The sequence below is a fragment of the Scyliorhinus canicula genome, chromosome 22, assembly GCF_902713615.1.
Source record: "Scyliorhinus canicula chromosome 22, sScyCan1.1, whole genome shotgun sequence".
NCBI classification, from domain to species: domain Eukaryota; kingdom Metazoa; phylum Chordata; class Chondrichthyes; order Carcharhiniformes; family Scyliorhinidae; genus Scyliorhinus; species Scyliorhinus canicula.
Window position 1 is genome coordinate 12,804,426 of NC_052167.1, and position 20,943 is coordinate 12,825,368.

Consider the following 20,943-nt stretch of genomic DNA (forward strand, 5'->3'; position numbering starts at 1 on the left):
TATGAGCTTTAAAACTGTTTTAGATATTTATTGTCTGAAGTGTGGAGCTTTGAGAATATATTTTTGATGTCATTTCCTTCAGAACAAACGTTTTTGTTGCATTTAGCCATGATCGGAAGGAATTACCACGTGGCTATTTTTTCCAGCTTATGTATCTCCTTTAATTAAGTTTAGAAACACCAGTGATATTGTCCAGCACTTATTGTGGACAAATGGCGTTAACACTAAGGGTCCGGCAATAAGCAGTGCCATCTGTACTCAGAAATTGTAAACATTTTAATTCTGATTAAACTGCAATCATACGTATCATTCGGTAGACTAGTGTGCCAATAGCAATATTTGGTAAGTTTCAAGTAGATAAGAATTACCTTCTGCATTTACATTTAAATATTCTGTTACTCTTAATTTTTAATCTAATTATATCTGATGCAATCTCCTTAATTGTTGAAGCAACATTTTGGAGCACAAATATTAAAAGGAGGATCTAGTTGAGTATTGTGGATTACTGAAAATGTGTGTCTATCGTTTTCCATCTTTGAAGGTGGTTCCTCAGAGTTCCTCTTGGAGTGGACAGAATATACTTGAAACACTAAAGGAGTCTGAGAAATCTGGTAACTGTAGGATTCATGAGTCAGAAATACAGGTTCCTAATACCCGAAACTTGAAACACAACAGTTCAACGCAGACTGACATTTTCAGTACAGACTCAAGCATACTTGACAGCAAAAATGATAGAGCTGATCATGAAGATGGCACTTATTGTGAACACAAGCAATTTTCAAGCTGTCCTTTGCAGCCAAATACACACAGGACAGCTGACCATACCTGCCACAATTATTCAGACCACAAAGCTGGTACTTTTAGCCCAGAGATCTTCTCTGATCGAGGTTATGGGATTGCAGACCACAGTAAAAGACGCTTCACCTTTGACCCGACAGTTACGGATTGTGTGGTGGTAGAGAGTGATGCAGAAAAAGGGCATAATTCTAAACACAGTGGTGGCACCTGGCCAAAAACAATGGTGGACGTTTCACCTTCTGAACCTGGGAAACTCTCCATATTCAAACTGCCAAAACAAAGAAAGCCCATCTTTGATTCAGACACCTTCAAAAGGCCACAGACTCCTCCAAAGATGGATTTTCTCTCTCCAACACAAAAACAGACACATTCTTCACAGTCCTCAAAGGGTGAATCCGGTTCAACGCCTCCCACACCTCCGAAGAGAAGTGATTCATTCAAGTTTAAACACAAACAACAAACTAGCTCTGCCTCAGACTCTACTATAACTACTGGCTCACCTCCAACCAGCCCCACGGGGCCTCAGTCCCCTGTCACTGTTAGAGTAAAACAGGAGACAACACATGAAACTCATGATCGAAAAGCAGGCCACTATCAACCTACGCAGTACTTAGAGGGAAGCGCTTTAATGCCTTCAAGGACTTCTGAGGAGGCGGAAGGTAAACAGAGAGTTGAGGAAGTAGAGCCAGTGAACAGACGTCGACCAAAATCTGCTCCTGCTTTAAGACCAAGCAAACTTGCTCCCTTGATCTCTGGATTGTCCCCTCAGGTACGTAACGGCATTTGATTTCTAAATTACATACTTCTGCCTTTCTAAAGACCACCATGAATGGAGGTGGTCAAAAATGTGATATTCACAATCTTCATTTTTAGGCTACCATTCTGGTGTTTTATGTGGAAAGATAATTGAAATAGGGACTGGTATAGACATGTCCTGAATGATAGACTAATGTCTCTTGAGGGGGTGCATGTTGGGTGTCAAGCCTCCTTATAAAAAAAAATGTCAGACCTAGCACTGACAAACCATTTTCAATTTCCTTACGAGCGTTCAGAAGAGTGGAGTCTTCATGTGTGTGAAAAAATTGCCAAATAATGAAAAAGGAGTGTCATAATATATTATATTATTTGGGGGAGGTGAATTAACAAGAAAACTTGGTGAGTAATCTTAACCAGTTAATTAATGTGATCGATAACCGTTTAGATGAAAAATTAAAACCGAGAATCAAAACACAGGGGCTGGTTTAGCTCACCCAGCTAAATCGCTGGCTTTTAAAGCAGGCCAGCAGCCACGGTTCGATTCCCGTACCAGCCTCCCCGGACAGGCGCCGGTATGTGGCGACTAGGGGCTTTTCACAGTAACTTCATTGAAGCCTACTCGTGACAATAAGCGATTTTCATTTCATCCCCATCTAGAAAGGCCATATGGCTACTATCAGGTGAAAATTTGGGAACATTTGAAATTCTTAGGGTGGTTGGTGTTGTAGATAGAGAGTTAGATTACAGATCAACTATGACCTCATTGAATGGTGGGATAGGTTTATGTGGCCTATTTTTATGCATGTGTTGTTTTTGGGTAAAGGCATTGGCAATGATCAGTGATGAGAGACAATTCATTTATAATATCTACCTGGGAAACTTTTGAACTGACTTCCCCAAAGAGGGGCATTTGACCTATTTGCCTTAGTTTGATCAGTATAGATGCAGAAACAACTGGAGGAGATGGAGTCAGAAATCTGTGTTGCTGTTCAGACTGAAGTCATCAAGAGCACTGCAGACAATGTCAAATTAAGGGGATGTGACAAGCACAAGAAAGAGCTTCATCAACAGTGCACAGCTAGGTGGTGTTGGAACCATTCGGGGATAGTACCTGACATCTTTTTGATCACTTTAATAGTGATACCTGGACAGGTTTGAAGTTTTTAAGGGCTGTTGTAAGAGATAGGAATGCGTACATGTGATCAAGATGCAAAATAATTTGTTTTTCTTGCCAAGTTCTTCCCCCACCTCATTTCCTTAAAGTGCTGATTCCTTGTTGGGGCACAGTTCCACAGGTACAATTTATCCATGGTACTTCATCATATAGCCGTTATTCATTGTGAGTCTGGGTAATGAATTTTGGCATTTTATTTAAACACCAGGACCAATCTAGCAAAACTTCATCGAGTCTGCACTGGCCCTCCAAAAGAGTACTCTACAGAGGTCTGCTCTACCCCCACAACCACACGCGTTAGTCATGGCCAACCCACCCAACCTGCACACCTTTGGACACTAAGGGGTAATTTTCTAGCATGGCCAATCACCCAACCTTCACATATTTGGATTTAATTCTGATCAAGGTGAAAGGTGTGCTGCGAGAACCTCCATAGGGATTCTGTGGTGGGAAATCAGATAACCGGGAGAAGCGGAGTGAAAAATTAAGGCCGGAACCTTCTGGCCGTTCACGCTGATGGAATCTTCTGTTCTAGTCAATGTCGCACCCCTGCTGCGAGTTTCCTGGTGGCAAGGGGTACATTTAAAGGGAAGTCCTGTTGACAATGGTGGGGCCAGAAGATCCCGCAGCTGGTCAAAGATGGGCCACATCTCGCTGCAGCAGGTTTCTGAGGTAAATCCTGCCCTAAAAGTCAATCTCCTGCTAAAATTATGGCAGGGATTTGGGAGAGTCGAGCAGGAGATCAGGGCTGGACATTTTTCCAGCAGGGTACACAACTTTTGCCATCTAAGCAGAGTATGAAATGAGCTTGGGGGTTGGTTAGATCAGTTGTTTGGACGGTTTGTTTGTGATGCGGAGAAATGCCAACAGCTTGGCTTCAATTCCCGTACCAGCTGAGGATATCCATGAAGGTCCCACCTTTTCAACCTTGCCCCTCGACTGAGATGTGGTAACCCACAGGTTAAACCACCACCAGTCATCTCTCTCTCGGGCACAATGGCAACTTTAATTTTCATTTCACTTTCAAAATTAACTCTACACATTGTTCACAATGATGTTTTGGGATGCAGGATTAAACAGTAGAAGTCGACCTGACCTGTTATCAAAGTTTATCTTCATGCTCTAGAATCAGGGATATAAATGTCATGTGGTGTGATGAAGTATTTTTGCAATAAAATAAAATTGAGTGTGTCCAGAGTTTGGTAAATGTGTTTGTGCACCAGTGAGTGAGCGTTCTGAGCTGGAAATACACGAAGTGTAATCCATTCATGTCCAATCATCCATAAAGCAATTTCTGCCTTCAGAATTGTGTGCCACCGACAGGTACCCTGTATAGTGATAAACTGGCACTGAAACAAATTCAATGCCCTTCTTTGTACGAGGTTTATAAACACAATGCCCTCTGGAAGAGCAACCTCATCCCACAGGAAAATAGCAACTCCTATTCAAACGTGCTTGTCTAGCTACCCTTTGAGGCTGTACCTACTCTCAGATATGCAGCGATTTCTATATAATTAATTGTTAAAGCACAGCGTGGCTTTTTTTTTGAGCGAGAGGCCTCAAGAAAGTCAAAAGTAGATTTCTGGGAAACTAGAAAATTAAGTGCAGCTAGAGGAGCTGAGTTAAGTGGAGCTTTACGGTCACCATTGCCCACAGCTTAAGTGCTTTACAAAGCAGTTAATATCTGCTTTATGTTTGAATTTTGTTCCTTTACATTGATATATTTCATACATTTGTGTAACTATTTTGCCCAATGACATCAGCAATACTTGATACTTGTTCAAAAATTGATGAGCAAAAATAGGTGGATTTTAAAGTTTGTCACTCATTACCCCTTTCTTCATTGATTACCCACAAGAACAACTTAAAAGCACGACAATAGCCAGCAAGATTTGTATTGAAATGAAGTTATACAAATTGGTTGCAATAACTTGGAAAAATGCAGCATGGAAGCAGCTGAGATTACAGGTGGAAAACTGCACAAGAAACAGGCAAACTTCTCTGAAAGGGTCATTTAAGAACTAAGAAAAGGATTCATGCTGCAAAGATGTAATGGAAGTGGTGTTGAGGAAGATGGAGGAATGTCATAAATAGGCTTCCATTGTACTAAGCTCTAGAGTGGCCAGAGGCCTGGGGAAGTTCAGAAACTTCCAAATATTGAAAGGGGGGGTAATTCTGAGTAAAATCAATCAGGGTCATGCTCGCATACTTGCTGGTTGAAGAGAAGCAATGACATCGGGCATGAATGGGCTCCCATTTTAGAAGGGTAATAACGTTGGTGTCACCGAGAGAGAGCCGGAAAGGTGAAGTGATGAACTTGCAGTCTAGAAAAGGTAACGAGCTGCAGGTAAAATATTTTTAAAAAACAAGTTAAGAAAATAACCTGGGAGCCCATTCGTGGTCTGATGAGGAATTGTTATACTGATAATTATATTGATAATTTGAGTGCCGTTATTGATATTCACAGGAAAGTGTCGACTCTCACTCGCACTATGACAGTCATGCATCTTGCTCACCAATTCTCAAATACAATACAAGTGAAGAGTGCCTGTCTTTGGAATTACATGAATGGCACCGGTACACACCAAAACGCTCACATAGGCACAGTGGTGGCTATGTGTCAACAGTCTATAATGGTCCAGCATCAGCAGGTTGGTTTACAGAAAGAAACATTTGGGACATCTGGTGCTATATTAAGAAACGTGCCTATTCCCTCTTTTATTTATTTCATTTTAGCATTTTGAATCGCATCCCTGATTCATTTCTTTTCTGAAATGTCATTTTTTTTAAACTGGCGTCAAAATCTGTGGAGAGGGAATTGAAGATCAGAGAGTTATTGTTGATCAGGAAATTAAAATTATTCTGTCAAATCTAAATGTTGTTGGCAAGCCAAAGTTCCAATGTTAAAGTAGTGGATGCTCCGTTTGAATGCAATTATGTAGAGATGAAAAATATTGGGGCTTTTGGATAAGGAATGTACGTAACAAATATCACCAGATAGAGTAGATCTGTAGCCTTTGATGCAGATGCACATGTTGCACCTATAGCAGTTTATATGTAGTAGGCGAAACTGGATTTCAGTTCAAATAAAAAAACTTGGAAATAATGTCTATTGCTGCAGATTTATTATAGATGCATTTTGGAAGGAAGAACGGGGAGAAGCACTATTATCTGAATGATGCAATTTGAAAGAGGGCGCAGGAGCAGAGAGATCGAGCGGTTCACGTACACAACTCTTTAAGGGTGGCAGGACAAGGGGATATGGCTGTTATCAGCTTTCTGAATTTTCAACTTTGTAGACAGTGGCAGAGAGTACAGAAGCAAGTTAGTTAGACTTGGCACTGGTTCGGCCTCCGCTAAGGTATTGTGTCCAATTCTAGGCAACACACTTCAGGGTGGATGTGACAGCCTTCGATAGGGTGCAAAGGAGATTTACGAGAAGTGGCCCAGAGCAAAGACTGTCTGTAACAGGGAGAGACTGGAAACGCTGAGATTGCACTCCTTTGAGCAGGGAAAATTTGACAAGTGATGTTCAAAGTAATTGATTTGTTTTATAGAGTTAAGGAGAAGCTCTTCCACTGGCAGGAGGACCAAGCATTAAGTTCTCACAGGATGCCACCCTTTCTGTACCGTAATTATATTTTTCAGATTGAGTAACAGGATGTTTGAACTGTTGGCTTCCTGTGGGCATTGCTCACTTCTTCTGCTTCAGCTTGTCGCCTGCTTTTCATTTACGATTATATAAATGAAGGTGTTTGTTCTGGCGGTGTGGCCATTTAAATTTAATTTCTACCTTTTATACACAGGCAGTGTGCAGCGAAACTTTGTGCCTTGTCCAGCTGTGACAGCGGTCCTGCGGAATCCAAATGTTCCTTTCTTCACGGTTCGCAGTCGTATGGTTCACAGTGGCAACTATCCTTCCATGGCTAGTCAGATGTGCCACCCCCATCCACAGCACAGGTATTAATCGATTCAGTTAGCAATCCAGATTCCCTGGGCAATTTGTTAAAGGAAATATAACGAAAGTGCTCAAATAATGCACTTTCGATTCCTAACGAGCATACATTCCAGAAGGGTACTTCTGTACAAGTTTTAAAAACGAAACTGTTAATCTGCCTGTACAGCAATGCGAAACTTTACTAGGTAAAGATATGTGTATTTTAACACTGATTATGGCACGAGATTTGAGGGTTTAATTCAATGTAAGTAGTTTAAAACAGGAATTTTTGAAACCATTATTATGTTCAAATAATATGCAACTGAGAAGTTTATTGTACAAACCTTTTGCAGGACATGTGCAACATTAAAAACCACGTTAGAACCAAATTCTGGAACAGGTATTGTACATCGGGTCAAAAAAACTTTTTAAAAATCACTTACAGTTTGTTTTCCTCCTGTTTAAATTAGAACAAGGAACCATTCACCAACTGAAAGCTTTAATGGTTCTCCACGGACCCGGCATAGGCCTCAGAGTGCAATTTGCTTCCCAGAATCTGTGCATGCCTTTGACAGTTTTAGGTGAGAATACTTAAAACGTTCAGTATAGGTATGGTCTGGCTAAACCAGACTTATCAAAAAAGTTAAAATGCCACAATGTGTATCGTGTGAAGCAGCTTTAAAATAGGACCTTAAAATAACAAAGTATTGAATGTTCTGCTACAACAACAACGTAGGATTTACAGGATAACTTTAATCTTGAAGACATCTTGTGCTGCTTCACAAATGTAATCGAAAAGCAAATGATTGCTGAAGAAGATTACGGAAGGTGATCAGAAGCATAGTCAAAGAGGTTGTAAGGAAGGCCTTAATGGGGGAGGGGAAGCGATGAGGTTTACCTTTGACCTGAAAGTTAATTAGACTAGCTTTATTAATACTGTGGCAACAAGTGCAGGTCACAGGCTGGGAACTCTGTGGCGAGTAACTCACCTCCTGACTCTCCAGTGCTTGTCCACCATCTCCAAGTCAGGGGTGTGGTGGAATACTCCCCACTTGCCTGGATGAGTGCAGCTCCCAACAACGCTCGAGAAGCTCAACACCATCCAGGACAAAGCAGTTCGCTTGATCGGCCTCCCATACACCACATTAAATCATCCACCCTCTTCACCACCAACACACAGTGGCAGAAGTAAGTGCCATCCACAAGATGCACCGCCAGCAAGTTGCCAAGCTCCTCTAAAAGTGGCAACGGTTGGTATGACCAATGCAGGCTTGGAGGGCCGAAGGACCTGTTCCTGTGCTGTATTGTCCTTTGTTCTAAACCTGTGACCTTCACCACGTGAAAGGACATGGCCATTGGACACGTGTGAACTCCACTATCTGCAAATTCCCTTGCAAGCCCACACACCATCCTGACTTGGAAATATGTTGCCATTCCTTCACTGTTTTGGGATCTAATGGAGGATGAGGGACCAGCGAAGGGAGCAATGGAATAGCTGAGACTGGAAAAACGATGGGTAAGAGTTTGAGCAGCAGGTGCAAAGAGACAAAGGTAGGAAGTCTTTCTAATATGAGGAGGCTGTTGATGGTAGTCTTATAAGGGAGAAGGGACAATATTTGAGATGGGACAATTGTTTACATGTCAACTAGATTGGTTGCCAGGGATACAGTTGAGTGATCAACAGTTTAGTGGGAAGCGATTCAAGGAAGTAGTTCTGCTCGACGAGATCTGGTCATTCCTGCTACTCAGAAGCTACAGAATTGGTTGGAACAGTTAGATAAGATCTCTGGAACTGTTTGGTGGAGAAATGGAATGATGATTGACTTTGGACACACTGCAAAAAGACGGTTAAACTGATGTAATATTCTCATTTCTAAATGAATGTTTTGGGTTTGTACTGTTGAACAATTTTACTTGCTGATGAAAAACGGGAATGGACTTCAACTTATTATTTTGCTTCCTAGCCCACAACACCATGCCCATCACAGCTTGGACTTAACTGGCCCAGATCACAAACACTCAAGTGATTTATCGGAGTCCTCCAGAAGCACAACATCCCACGGGACTCAGTCTCTGCCTGCCAGTGCGCGGATTGGTAACTCTTCACTTGCTCGTTTGATTGTTTTTTTGGAATACTGCCAGATTTCTTTGCAGAAGGGTGACCATTGAACCGTCCCTCTTGGTTTCTCAGCAGGTTCATCAAACAGCCTGGCTTTTGCTCCAAGTAAAAGTGGGCGGATTCGAATCCCATCAAATACCCGATACCCCCGATTGACAACAGGCTCCGACAGAGGTAACGCCTGATTTAACTGTTCGCATTCTGGTCATTTTGCTTACTCCCAGCCCCCGTGCTCCCTCTGGAGCACAGGAAGCAGAAATGAGTAAGATATCAAGTGAATGGTGTGTGTGGTTACGTTTTCTTCAACTGCAGCAAATGACTGCCGGGTGGCATGGTGGCACAGTGGTTAGCACTGCAGCCTCACAGCTCCAGGGTCCCAGATTCAATTCCAGCCTCGGGTGACTGTGGGGTTTGCACATCCTCCCAGTGTCTGCGTGGGTTTCCAGCGGATGCTCTGGTTTTCTCCAACAGTGCAGGTGAGGTGGATTGGCCATGCTAAATTGCCCCTTCGTGTCCAAAAGATTAGGTGGGGTTACAGGGAAAGGGTGGAGGCGTGGACTTAAGTGGGGTGCTTTTTCCAACGGCCGGTGCAGACTCGATGGGCCGAATGGCTCCTTCTGCAGTGTAAATCCGGTAATTCTATGACCATCTAGAATAGTTTCTAACACCTTCCACGGGTTTGTGTTGGGAAATTATGGCCAAAGAAGTCTGTATTGATGCATTTTGAGTTTCATTGCAAGTAAATTTGCTATTTGAATTATGCCCAGGTTATAAACCATGCATTACTAAAAGTAATTGTTTTGATGTTGCTTCAGTTATGATACTGCAGACAATTGGCAGCTTGCTCATATCTCTGCAACACTCCAGGGGTAGGTTCAGGCTGAAAGTCTTCAATTAATTTTAATAGGTTTATTTGCACATGTTCCAGAAATGGTTTTACTTTGAGTCTGCCAAATAAATAGAGCTATACAGTGTGGACTACACCAGATGTTCATAACCTTCCTAGTGTACTATTGTTATCAACTGCAACAAGTTAAATCAAGTGTTCTTGAGGATCTTTTGTCTACCCAGTTTGCTCAGTCAGATTTGTGACTTGGCTGACTCAGTCCAGCATAGATTATAGAATTTGCAGTGCAGAAGGAGGCCATTCAGCCCATCGGGTCTGCACCGGCTCCTGGAAAGAGCACCCTACCCAAGGTTAACACCTCCACCCTATCCCAGTAACCCCACCCAACACTAAGGGCAATTTTGGACACGAAGGGCAATTTATCATGTCCAATCCACCTAACTTGCACATCTTTGGACTGTGGGAGGAAACCGGAGCACCCGGAGGAAACCCACGCACACACGGGGAGGATGTGCAGACTCCGCACAGACAGTGACCCAAGCCGGAATCGAACCTGGGACCATGGAGCTGTGAAGCGATTGTGCTAACCACAATGCTACCGTGCTGCCATGATTTGGATGTGCTCATCAAACCATTGCCCTAAGTAATGGCCTCCAGCCTTGCCAGCCTAGTCAATTAAGAATAATTAAATTATCCCTCCGAAGGATGATGGACATGCTTGTGTTTAAGTATTTTGTCTGAATAAATAGGGAAAGCATTTTAATTTCCTTAAATCAATTAAATCAATTTAACTCTTAATTTTTCTATATTTAAAAAATATTCTTTCACAGGATTTAGCCATCGCTGGAAAGGCCAGAATTTATTACCAATCCCTAATTACCCTTGAGAAGGTAGTGGTGAAGAGCTACTGCCCATGTCGTGTAGGTACACGCACAGTGCTGTTACATGGAAATTCCAGGTTTTGACCCAGTAACTGTGAAGGAATGGCAGTATAGTTCCAAGTCAGCATGGAGGCGTGGCTTGGAGAGGAACTTGCAGGTGTATTCCCATACACCTGTTGCCCTTGTCCTTTTAGGTGGTAGAAGTTGTGGGTTTGGAAGGTATTGTTGAACGAGAGTTGCTGCAGCGCATCTTGTAGGTAGTACACATGGCTGCCACTGTGCACAAATGGTGGAGGGAGGAGGTGCATGTTGAGCATGTTGGATGGAGTGGCAATCAAGTAGGCTGCTTTATCTTGGATGATGTCCAGCCTCTCGAATATTATTGGAACTGCACTCATCCAGGCAGGTGGACTCCTGACTTGTACCTTGTAGATGGTGGACCGGCTTTGGAGAACCAGGAGGTAACTTACTCCCCACAGAGTTTCAAGCCTCTGAACTCTTGTAGCCCCTCTGTTTATATGGCTAGTTCAGTTCCGTTTCTGGTCAATGATAACCCTGAGGTTGTTAGTGCATCAGAAGCAAATTCTAAAGTTGTGCAAGTGGCAGTGCATGGAAGGAATGGAATTACTTCTCTAGTACTTCACAATCATTTTATTTTCTCATTGGATGTGATATAACTGGTTATCCTTTCTGTGTACGTCTAGTCTTGAGTTGCTATGGCAATGTTTGGCTTCTAAGAACTTGGACCCGGACTTAAAACTTTGCTTCTTGCCTCACCAATGTAATGACATAAACATTTCTAATGTTTCCTATCACACATAAGTCGTAAGGCACCTGTGCAAGAAAAAAAAATCAGCCTAGATACTTTTAAATAGATCTGCTGTGCCACAACGCATTTTTAAAAAAATATTTTTAAAATTCTCCTTTGTTGCATTTTCTCCCAAATGTAAACCCAACAACAATAAACAATAATCAGGAACAAATATGTCAATCCCCATATCAATAACAACGATCCCATCATCCCACCAAACCCCAAATATTAGCCCGCATATTCACGCAAACAAATGACAAAAGGAATTAAGGATCACCCATAGTCGCCATTAACACACACAGCCCCCCTCCCCCCCAACCGTCCCACCCACCCGCCCCAACCAATGTTCAATGTTATCCAGTTCTTGAAAGTGCATAATGAATAATGCCCCTGAATTGTAGAACCCCTCCATCCTTCCCCTCAGTTCAAACTTAACCTTCTCAAGAGTCAAGAATTCCAACAGGTTTCCCCCGCCACGCCAGGGCACAGGGTGGAGAGGTTGCTCTTCAACCTATCAGGATCCGCCTTTGGGTGATCAACGAGGTGAAGGCTACAGCATCTGCCTCCGCACCGGTTTCCAACCCTGGCTGGTCCAACTCCCCGAATATGGCCTCCCGGGGGCCTGGGTCCAGTTTCACGTGCACCACTTTAGAGATTACCCTAAAAACTTCCTTCCAGTAATCCTCTAGCTTTGGATAGGACCAAAACATATGAATGTGATTAGTGCGCCCCCCCCCCCCCCCCCCCCCCCCAAAAAAACTGGCAGGCAACCTGCACCCCCGGGTACCTAAAGTGAGTCTCTGCCCTACCGAATGGCAGAACCCCCACCCTTGCCCCCACCCCCGGCCGAGACACCACAAAATACTCACTCTTGTCTAGATTTATTTTGTACCCCAAGAAAGACCCAAACACTCGACGCAGCTCCATTATTCTCCTATCGACACACTCGATTCCGACATGTATAACAGCAAGTCATAGGCATATAAGGATACCCTATGCTCTACCCCCCCGCACTATTCCTTTCTATAGCCCCGAACGTCTTAATGCGATGGCCAACGGCTCAACCGCGAGTGCAAAGAGTAGTAGGGACATTGGACATCCCTGCCCAGTCCCACGGTGGAGAGAAAAGAATCCTGAGCTGATGATGTTTGTGCGGCTACTCGCCCTTGGCTCCTTATATGGTAGCTTTACCCAGTTCACAAACCTTGGTCCTATCACAAACCGCTCCAGAACTACCATCAAGTACCCCCATTCTACCCGGTCAAATGCCTTCTCAGCGTCCAATGCCACAACCACCTCTGTTTCCTTCCCCTCTGCCGGTGCCATAACGACATTCAGTACCCTTCTAACGTTTGAAAAGAGCTGCCTCCTCTCACGAACCCCATCTGATCTTCACCTATCACCTTCGGGAAGCACTCCTCCAGCCTACCCGCCAGTACCTTTGCCAATACTTTTGCGTCTACATTCAGAAGTGATATGGGCCTATACGACCCACACTCCGTCGGATCCTTATCTTTTTTTAGCAACAGGGAAATTGATGCCTGCCCCAAAGTTTGTGGCAACAACCCCCTCCCTATCGCCTCTTCAAACATCCCCACCATCAGGGGTGCCAGCTTATCCTTGAATTTTTTATAATATTCCGCCGGAAACCCATCCGGCCCTGCCACCTTCCCCGACTGCATCCTCCCAATCGCATCCTTTATCTCCTGCTCCCCTATCGCTCCTTCTAATGTAGCCCTGTCCCCCTCCCCTAACCTCGGGCACTCCAACCCATCTACAAATTCCTGTATCTCACGGTCTCCCTCAGGTGGCCCTGACCTGAAAAACCTCTCATAAAATTCCTCAAAAACCTTGTTAATCAGATCCGGAGCCAACACCAACTTCCCTGCCCTATCCCTCACCTGCACAATTTCCCTCACCGCTGCCTCCCTTCGGAGTTGACCTGCTAACATACGCTCCGCTTTATCTCCATGTTCATAAACTGCACCCCTTGCTCGCCTCAGTTGCCGCACTGCCTTCCTGGTAGACAGTCGGTCAAAGCTCGCCTGTAGTTCCTTCCTCTTTTCCAGCTTTGCTGGGTCCCCAGCTTCTGCATAACTCCTATCTACCTCCAACATCTCATCTATTACCCTCTGTCGCTCCAACCTCTCCTCTTTGCCACCCTGGCCTTAAACAAAATCACCTCACCCCTCACCACCGCCTTTCGAGCCTCCCAGACAACTGCCTTCGACACCTCACCCGTACAGTTGAAACCTACATATTCCTCAATTACCTTTTCAATTTTGTCACAGAACCCTTGGTCCCCCAAAAGTCGCACATCTAATTTCCACCCCGGCCTCTGCGCTACCCCCTTCTCCAGTACCATATCCACCCAATGCGGAGCGTGATCTAACACTGCAATTGCCGAGTATGCCGACCCCTTAACCCCAGCCAGCAAAGCCTTCCCCACCACGGAAAAGTCGATCCGCGAGTATACCTTATGGACTGCTGAGAAAAATGAATACTCCCATTCCCTCGGGTGCAGAAACCTCCAAGGGTCCACCCCTCCCATTTCCACCATTAGCCCAGCCAACGCCTTCGTCCCCCCTGATGGGACCAGCGAGCGCGGCCGTGACCTGTCCAACCTTGGCTCCTGCACCAAGTTCCAGTCCCCCCCCCCCCACTATCAGTTTGTGTGTGTCCAAGTCGGGGATGGCCCCAAACACCTTCTTTGCGAATCCCACATCATCCCAATTGGGACCGTATACACTTAACAGCGCCACTAACCTCCCCTCCAGCGCCCCTGTCACAATCACATATCTACCCCCGTGATCTGCCACCACCTTCTCCATCTGGAAGCGTACACTTTTGCTGACCATTACCGCTACGCCTCGAGCCCTTCCGTCAAATCCAGAGGTGAAACACCTGACTAACCCAGCCCTTTTTAAGTCTCACCTGGTCCTTCACCCTCAAGTGAGTCTCCTGCAGCATTGCTACATCGGCTTTCAAACTTTTAAGATGCGCAAGCACCCTTAACCTCTTGACCGGTCCTCCTAACCCCCCTCATGTTCCACGTGACTATCCTAACCCTTCTTATCCACCATCATCACACCACCGGGCACTGCCCCATGAACGTGGCCCGCCCCTATCCATTATTCGCATCAAACCCCTTCCCCTCCCCCCCCTCCCATATACCCCCCCCCCTACATTTCCTCTCAAAAAAACATCTCCCAGCGTCAATCCCTTCCCCCACCCTTGCTCGCCTCATAGGCCCATTGAAACCTGCTAACCAGGCTCCAATGTCCGCAGCCCTCCTCTCACCTCATCTCCGTTCACTAGCCGACTTTAGTTAGCTAGCGCGGGTGGCTCCCCCCGCCAAGGTATACCATCCCCTCCCACCCAGAACTGCAACGCAGTTTGATGACAAAACACTTCATAAAACTGACATATAATGAAGAGTCAGTTGTGCTATGTTGGATGTTGATTGATTTGCTTATTATTTGTTTGGTAGATTCTGACTTGCAATATGGCACAATATTTTAAAGATAAAAGTTGCCGATATTGTTGTCACTCAAGAGTTCATAATACTTAATGGCCCATAACTTTATGGTTCCTAGCATCGGAGTTAGGGGGTACCACACCGATGGGCTGGGGATTCCCTCTCGAAAGTTCCCATGTAAGGATTTACCCGGCAATTGCCCAGAAGTGCTAAATTCCTCTGGACAATGCTGTGGGCTGGGAACCATGCAACAGAAGCGATCTAAATTGTTAACTTCGGATGGTTCTGCCAGTCTTGCCCTTATAGTTACTCTGAGAGAGTTAGAGGAATAAAATCACTTCTAACTCCAGGGTAACTCTATATACACACGTACACCTCTGCACACATGATCCACCATCCCTGACCCCCACTCCCCTGGCCCAAACCTGGCCCAACCAGCACCCACCCTCACCCCTGCTCTCTGCCCTTCCCAGTCTCAATTGATCCTTAAACCTCTCCTTTACTGCAGCTAATGCCATAAAACTGGGAGTGGCTTAACTCATTGCGCCTCAATTACTCCACGACGATCTTGCCGTCGGTGCAATTTGCTGATCCTGTCTCACCCAGCCTGAGTGAGGAAGGTTGGGCGAGACGGAGTTTCAGAATCCCAGCGAGGATCAAATTATCGAGAGTGGAAATCCACCGGCGATTACCACTCTCCGGAAGTTACAAATCTCAAACTGACCCTCAGGTGACCTTTTGTAGGAATCCAAGAATTAAAATTTTAGTTGCCTTTTTATTTCACAAAAAAAACTGTTATCCCAAATCGGAAACCTGACAGAAAAGAAGGGCTGCTGCTTTTCAAATATTGAGAAGTGTTTCGAACTGTTGAAGACACTGCGTAAATTTTCTATCACAGATGTTCAACTGAGTTGGTGCTTGTGACGTGCTTGAGACTAAATTGAATATCTCGCTCGGCAATTACTGCAAGGAACATAGAGAAACTTGTTCTATATTTTAAACAGTGGATTTCTAAATAACCCACTCCCGTGTCAATGTGTTTATAATCAGGTTCAGAGCGCAGCAGCCCCAGTTTGATTACACCACCACAGTCACCAATGAACCTGGAGACATCTTCATTTGGCAGCAGCCAGTCACAGAGTTCAATTTCTTCTCTAACTAAGATCTCTATCAGCCCTGTAGCAACAGGAGAACACAGGAAAGACAGGTATGGATGGTGTGTCCTTATTGTGCATTTTGTTTTTCAAATTTTAAGACTTTCCTTCCTATTGTTATTGTGGTTGCACTTAATAGTATTCACTGAAATACACAGAGCATTGTAAGCACAGGATTGTGTGTGACATAAATTGACTTTGCCAAGAGATTACAGCCTTACCTTTCAATAGCAGCACATCAAAATGCACGGCTGACGACAAGTGTTATGATTGGAAAGTCAGTCCATCGCTGCGAAAAGTAACTCAGATAAAATAAGTATGTTACTGACAAAACCATCCTCGGTTCGGACTTTAATTGAGTCCTAAATTAAATCCTAGCATTGGCATTTACAAATAGAAACTTAACTGATTTGAATTAAACCCATTGTATTTGTTTTATTTTCACTGTCCAAACTGGCATCATGACACTGCAAGGACCAGACTCTGTACCTATATCAAACATTGAACAATCGCATGTGGATAACTGTTGCTGACCTACATCAGGTGACAAAGTGAGACTGCAGTGAGGACCGTCATGTTTTTGACAAACATGGTTTGTCAGTAATTGCAGAGTTGAAGTGCCTCCCTTTCCTTGTTTTGATGGTGATTCTAACTAAACTGTGGGATGTTACTGGTTTTCAGTATATATGTTTGAGCCAAATGTTCAGACATATAAATAAACTGCTGGTACAGTTAGGCCAGCATGTCTCACGATCTGAAAATAGTGAAAGAACACTTTTTATTGAAACCTTCAAATACTTTGCCTAAAGGTTTTACCACCACCTGTAGTGGTGGAATTATGCTTTAAATTCCTGCTTCAGACTTGAGCCCAGCCCTATTTCCAGGTTCCTTCATGTACGCAGCATTAATGTCCTCTATTTTCAGTCAATCATTTTTTATCACTGTCCAGAGCCAGCAGAAAAGGTTTGTTAATGTTTTCCCTGTATTTAATGACACTGATATAAGTTTCATTGCAGCAAAGCCGTGCGGTCGGTCTTTGAAAAATATTGTCTCACTTCACGATTATAGTCACTCTCACATGGCAGCACACAATATCTTCTTTCTACTTGTCCAGCACCCACAGAGCAAAAGAGCCACTACTTCCTTGAATTACAAGAGAACAAGTCAAATTATGTTATTAGTTTGTTGCTTAATATGGAAATGTTTAGATATATCCTCTAAATAGTACATCCAGATTTCTAGATTGCAGCAATTGTGTGATTTATCCACAACTATGAGGGAAACTATGAGTAGAATTCTTAATGTAATGGTTGTATTATGTCTACAGCATTCCAGAATATTCTAATTTAGCTTCCAATGCTAATGTTTTGATGAATTGGTTTAATAACAGCAAAGACCATGAATTTGGATTTTTTTGAGGTGTTGAGTAAATTAATTTTGTTAATACTGTAACATTTATATCTATGGGCATAATTTCAAAGTGAATTGTGATTCTCAGAAGCAGAAGTATTATGGATAGTGATGTGTGTTTGTTAATCTGCTACTTCCCTGAGGTTAATTTTATTACTTGAAAGACGACATTAAATAGGTCCCAAAGTTATACTTTATGATCATATTCTTACCAGGTGATTAAGTTGGACAAGTTTGTAATTTAGAATAACTTTGTGTTTATTACTGTTTCTTATATTTTTCTCATTTCTTACTCAACTTTCTAATGCGTGAAATTTTTAGGCTTTTTGAACACTTCTTTCTCTACGACTGTTTTTCTTTAATTCTGACCCTTCTTTCTAGATACCTATTCCGTAATAGGTCCTTTCTGAGAATTCCTCTCACTTCTAGGCCTCGATTCTCATCACTGCGGAGTCTGAGGTTGGCCTGTTACAAATTAACTTGCTTTCTACTTTCCTGCTTGTGATTCTCAAGATTTGCTTTTTCAATGTGTCATTTCCCATTTCGCTCTGACTGCTTTGGAAGCTCTTGCATGGCACCTTTAATCCCATGCAAGGTTGATGTTTGCTTGAGGCCCTTTTGTTTGCCTGACAGCAGCTAATTGAACATTTAAATGTCTGGAAAGTGAATAAAAGTGACTTCTGTAATTCTGTCGTTATGCCCAATAATACAAGGACACTGTAGTGATCTCTGCATATGTATATACATAAAGGGTTAATGTGTAGTCAGTACAGTCAGATGATCACTAGAGGGCAACACTAACGGGGGTATAAATACAAGCTCAATCTGTTTTACCGCTCTCCTCGGGTGTGTTGTGACTAGAGAACAGTGTAGAGTTAGCTCAGAGTGCAAGTATAATATTCATGGTTTAATCAAATTCCACCTTGTTTAATTTAATAGCTAGTAAAAGTATTAAAGAATCAAACTCACAAGTTAATTGATTAGTTACTCAATAAATTATTTGTTTTCACTGGACGACTTCAAGTATTCATCATCATCAAAGTTAAGAACTTCTTGACGTAAACAAATGAGTAACACATATTACTTCAAGTAATATAACAGGCACGAGGAACAAAAGGCAAATATTGCTATGCCTTGTAAGTGGACTTGAGGATGACCTCATAATTCATATGTTGGATAGAAACAGCAGGCACTGAAACAGAACAGATAGCCAAATAAATTAGCATTAATGCTGTATTAATCACAGAATATTCTTTAGTGGCTCCGTTTCCAACTCTACATTTATTCTGACTTTGTTGGCCATGCATAAAAGCAATTAAGCAAAATTTAATTTGCATTTACACATGGAGGAGTTGGGAATACTCGGCTGGTCAGACAGTGTCTGTGGGGGAAAGAAATGGAGTTAACATTTCAGGCTGACGACTTTCCGGCAGTGCATGCCATTTAAAAAACCTTTGGCTTATTAACTTATTAACATCAACGTTTTCAAATAAGTTAACTTAATATGTAAAAAAAAACGTTATTGCCTGATTGGATTATTTTAGAGTTGCATATCAATACACACAACCACAAATTACATAGGCTGGTTCCAAAGCTTGAAAGAGCCCGTAAACATGTTAAAATCTTTCAGGGTTTTACTACTGGAAAGAGAATGGCATTGTATGCATCAGCTGCCAGCTTTTCTTCTCGTTCTATTACATATTTTGATTCTTTCTGGTGTGGAACTGACATGACCAAAATGGCAACTTTGAGTTGCACATAATGTACTTTAAACAAAATTGGTTGTGCTGGAAGTTGGTGGAAGACAAATTTTCCAGTATAACTTTGCCCTGTTGGCTGCTGTCAGGATAGGCACCGATACCTCAATGACATTTGTTGCTCTCGCGGCTTCCTTCCACCATGATTGTCACTGTGCTATGCAGTATACATTCTGTTCAATTTACCTTGGGCTCAACTCATTAAAAAGTTAACCAAGTACAGAATGTACAGCATTTTCTTCTGTACGTTCCTGCTTATTAAAATTAAGTCGATTGGATGAAAAAAGTTGTGAACAGAGAAATTTGTTTGAGTAGTGCTGCTTAAGCAGACTTGCTTCTGTTCACTGGAGCTGGTAGTGCCGCTACCTTCATGGCATTCTCCAGTGATATGAGTGAAGAATGCAGCTTCGCCTGCCTGCTCCTGGGGAATTGACATAAGTCTGCAACATGAGAAAATTCCTTCCCGTACAGTTTACCTCAGGTCTAATGTTCTAATCAACAATGCCACAATAGGTCATGTAGCCTTCTGTGCTAGCCTTTCCGCTTGTAATGCACTCCTGTCCGTCTGGCACAGATTAAAATCCCATTTTGAATACCAGTTCAATTTGTCATCAGTTTACAAATAGAACTGACATGCAGGTGCTCTGTTACCTTGTTTGATTTCCCATAAAAACTTTAGATTTCATTGAATGTTATACTTAATGGAATTCAAAATGGTTTTATTTTTAAAGGCCCTATCTACATGAACCCCGTCATGTGACAGTACAGAAAGGAGCTGAGCCCCTTGGAATCTCGATTGTAAGTGGAGAAAATGGAGGGATATTTGTTTCCAAAGTAATTGGTGGCAGCATCGCTCATCAAGCAGGACTTGAATATGGTGACCAGTTACTTGAGGTAAAGGCATCTGACTGGTTCATTCTGATAGCAAAGTTAGCTGATGAGAATAAGGAAAATCTTATACATCTGAAGTCTTATTGTTTTGCATAGATTTTACATGTGTGGGGAAGGGGATCGTCCCAGTATATGTCAACATCCAACTGCGATTCCGTTCAGTCAGTTTGCATTATATTGACAGAGTATTGTGTATCCTTCAATGTTTTGGCTGGGCTTGTGTGTCTGCCATTTTGTGGGATTGGAGTAGATTTTTGCAGCCACCAGTGAAAGGTGACAGGTGGGTCCTCTTGGCCTGGGTCATCACTCATTTTGGAATTTTAAGACAGGACTCTCATTTTTAAATTATCTTCACTTTTATTAGGGTTGTTGAGATGTTCCTTGTGAGTGGGATCTCAATGAAGGTGGCCCAAATTGTGTAGTTACTTCTTTGCAATTACAATTACAAGATGCACATAACCTATTCCGATTGCCATATTCCCACAGCACTTTATCTCTATTTGCTTCAGGTTATACTGCTACATTGCATGGAACTGCATCTCCTTTCTTTTCTTTTGTTTTCCTAAGTTGCTATTGAGAAAATTCCTGGATGCACTACCAGGCGTTTTGCAGAAATCATTATTTGCTGATGACAGTCACATTCACTGTCTACCCCATATTCCTCCAAAGCTTTTAAAGATACTAATTTGTACTGATGGTTCAACGAATATGGTATTGGTGCTCCCTTTAAACATGTTTAAAATCACATGAGACCAAGTCTGATTTACAGTGCAATTATTTTCCTGTTTTCCCAAACACTTTGTGCTTCCGCACATTTCCCCAGAGCCATCGCTAGAAAATGGGGTTATGAATTTGTTTCCAGACTATCTCCAGCCAAGAGCTTTGGCTGGCATTACCAATATTGTTGAGCTATCTAGGCCCATTCCACTT

The 20,943-nt window shown here is 43.0% G+C and overlaps 1 protein-coding gene across 16 annotated transcripts in view; it reads left to right on the forward strand.

Annotated features, from left to right (window-relative positions):
- Window positions 1-20,943, forward strand: part of dlg5a (discs, large homolog 5a (Drosophila)) — a 220,779-nt gene that overhangs the window by 163,117 nt on the left and 36,719 nt on the right. For 7 of the 16 annotated variants that reach the window (XM_038783226.1, XM_038783227.1, XM_038783225.1 and 4 more), the window contains 9 exons: window positions 542-1,567; window positions 5,196-5,379; window positions 6,535-6,688; window positions 7,136-7,246; window positions 8,630-8,760; window positions 8,857-8,958; window positions 15,852-16,008; window positions 17,747-17,824; window positions 19,854-20,016. In XM_038783226.1, coding sequence (XP_038639154.1) covers window positions 542-1,567; window positions 5,196-5,379; window positions 6,535-6,688; window positions 7,136-7,246; window positions 8,630-8,760; window positions 8,857-8,958; window positions 15,852-16,008; window positions 17,747-17,824; window positions 19,854-20,016 — 2,106 coding nt within the window. The remainder of the gene's footprint in view (window positions 1-541; window positions 1,568-5,195; window positions 5,380-6,534; window positions 6,689-7,135; window positions 7,247-8,629; window positions 8,761-8,856; window positions 8,959-15,851; window positions 16,009-17,746; window positions 17,825-19,853; window positions 20,017-20,943) is intronic. The other 9 variants (XM_038783233.1, XM_038783237.1, XM_038783232.1 and 6 more) reach the window with 7 other exon arrangements.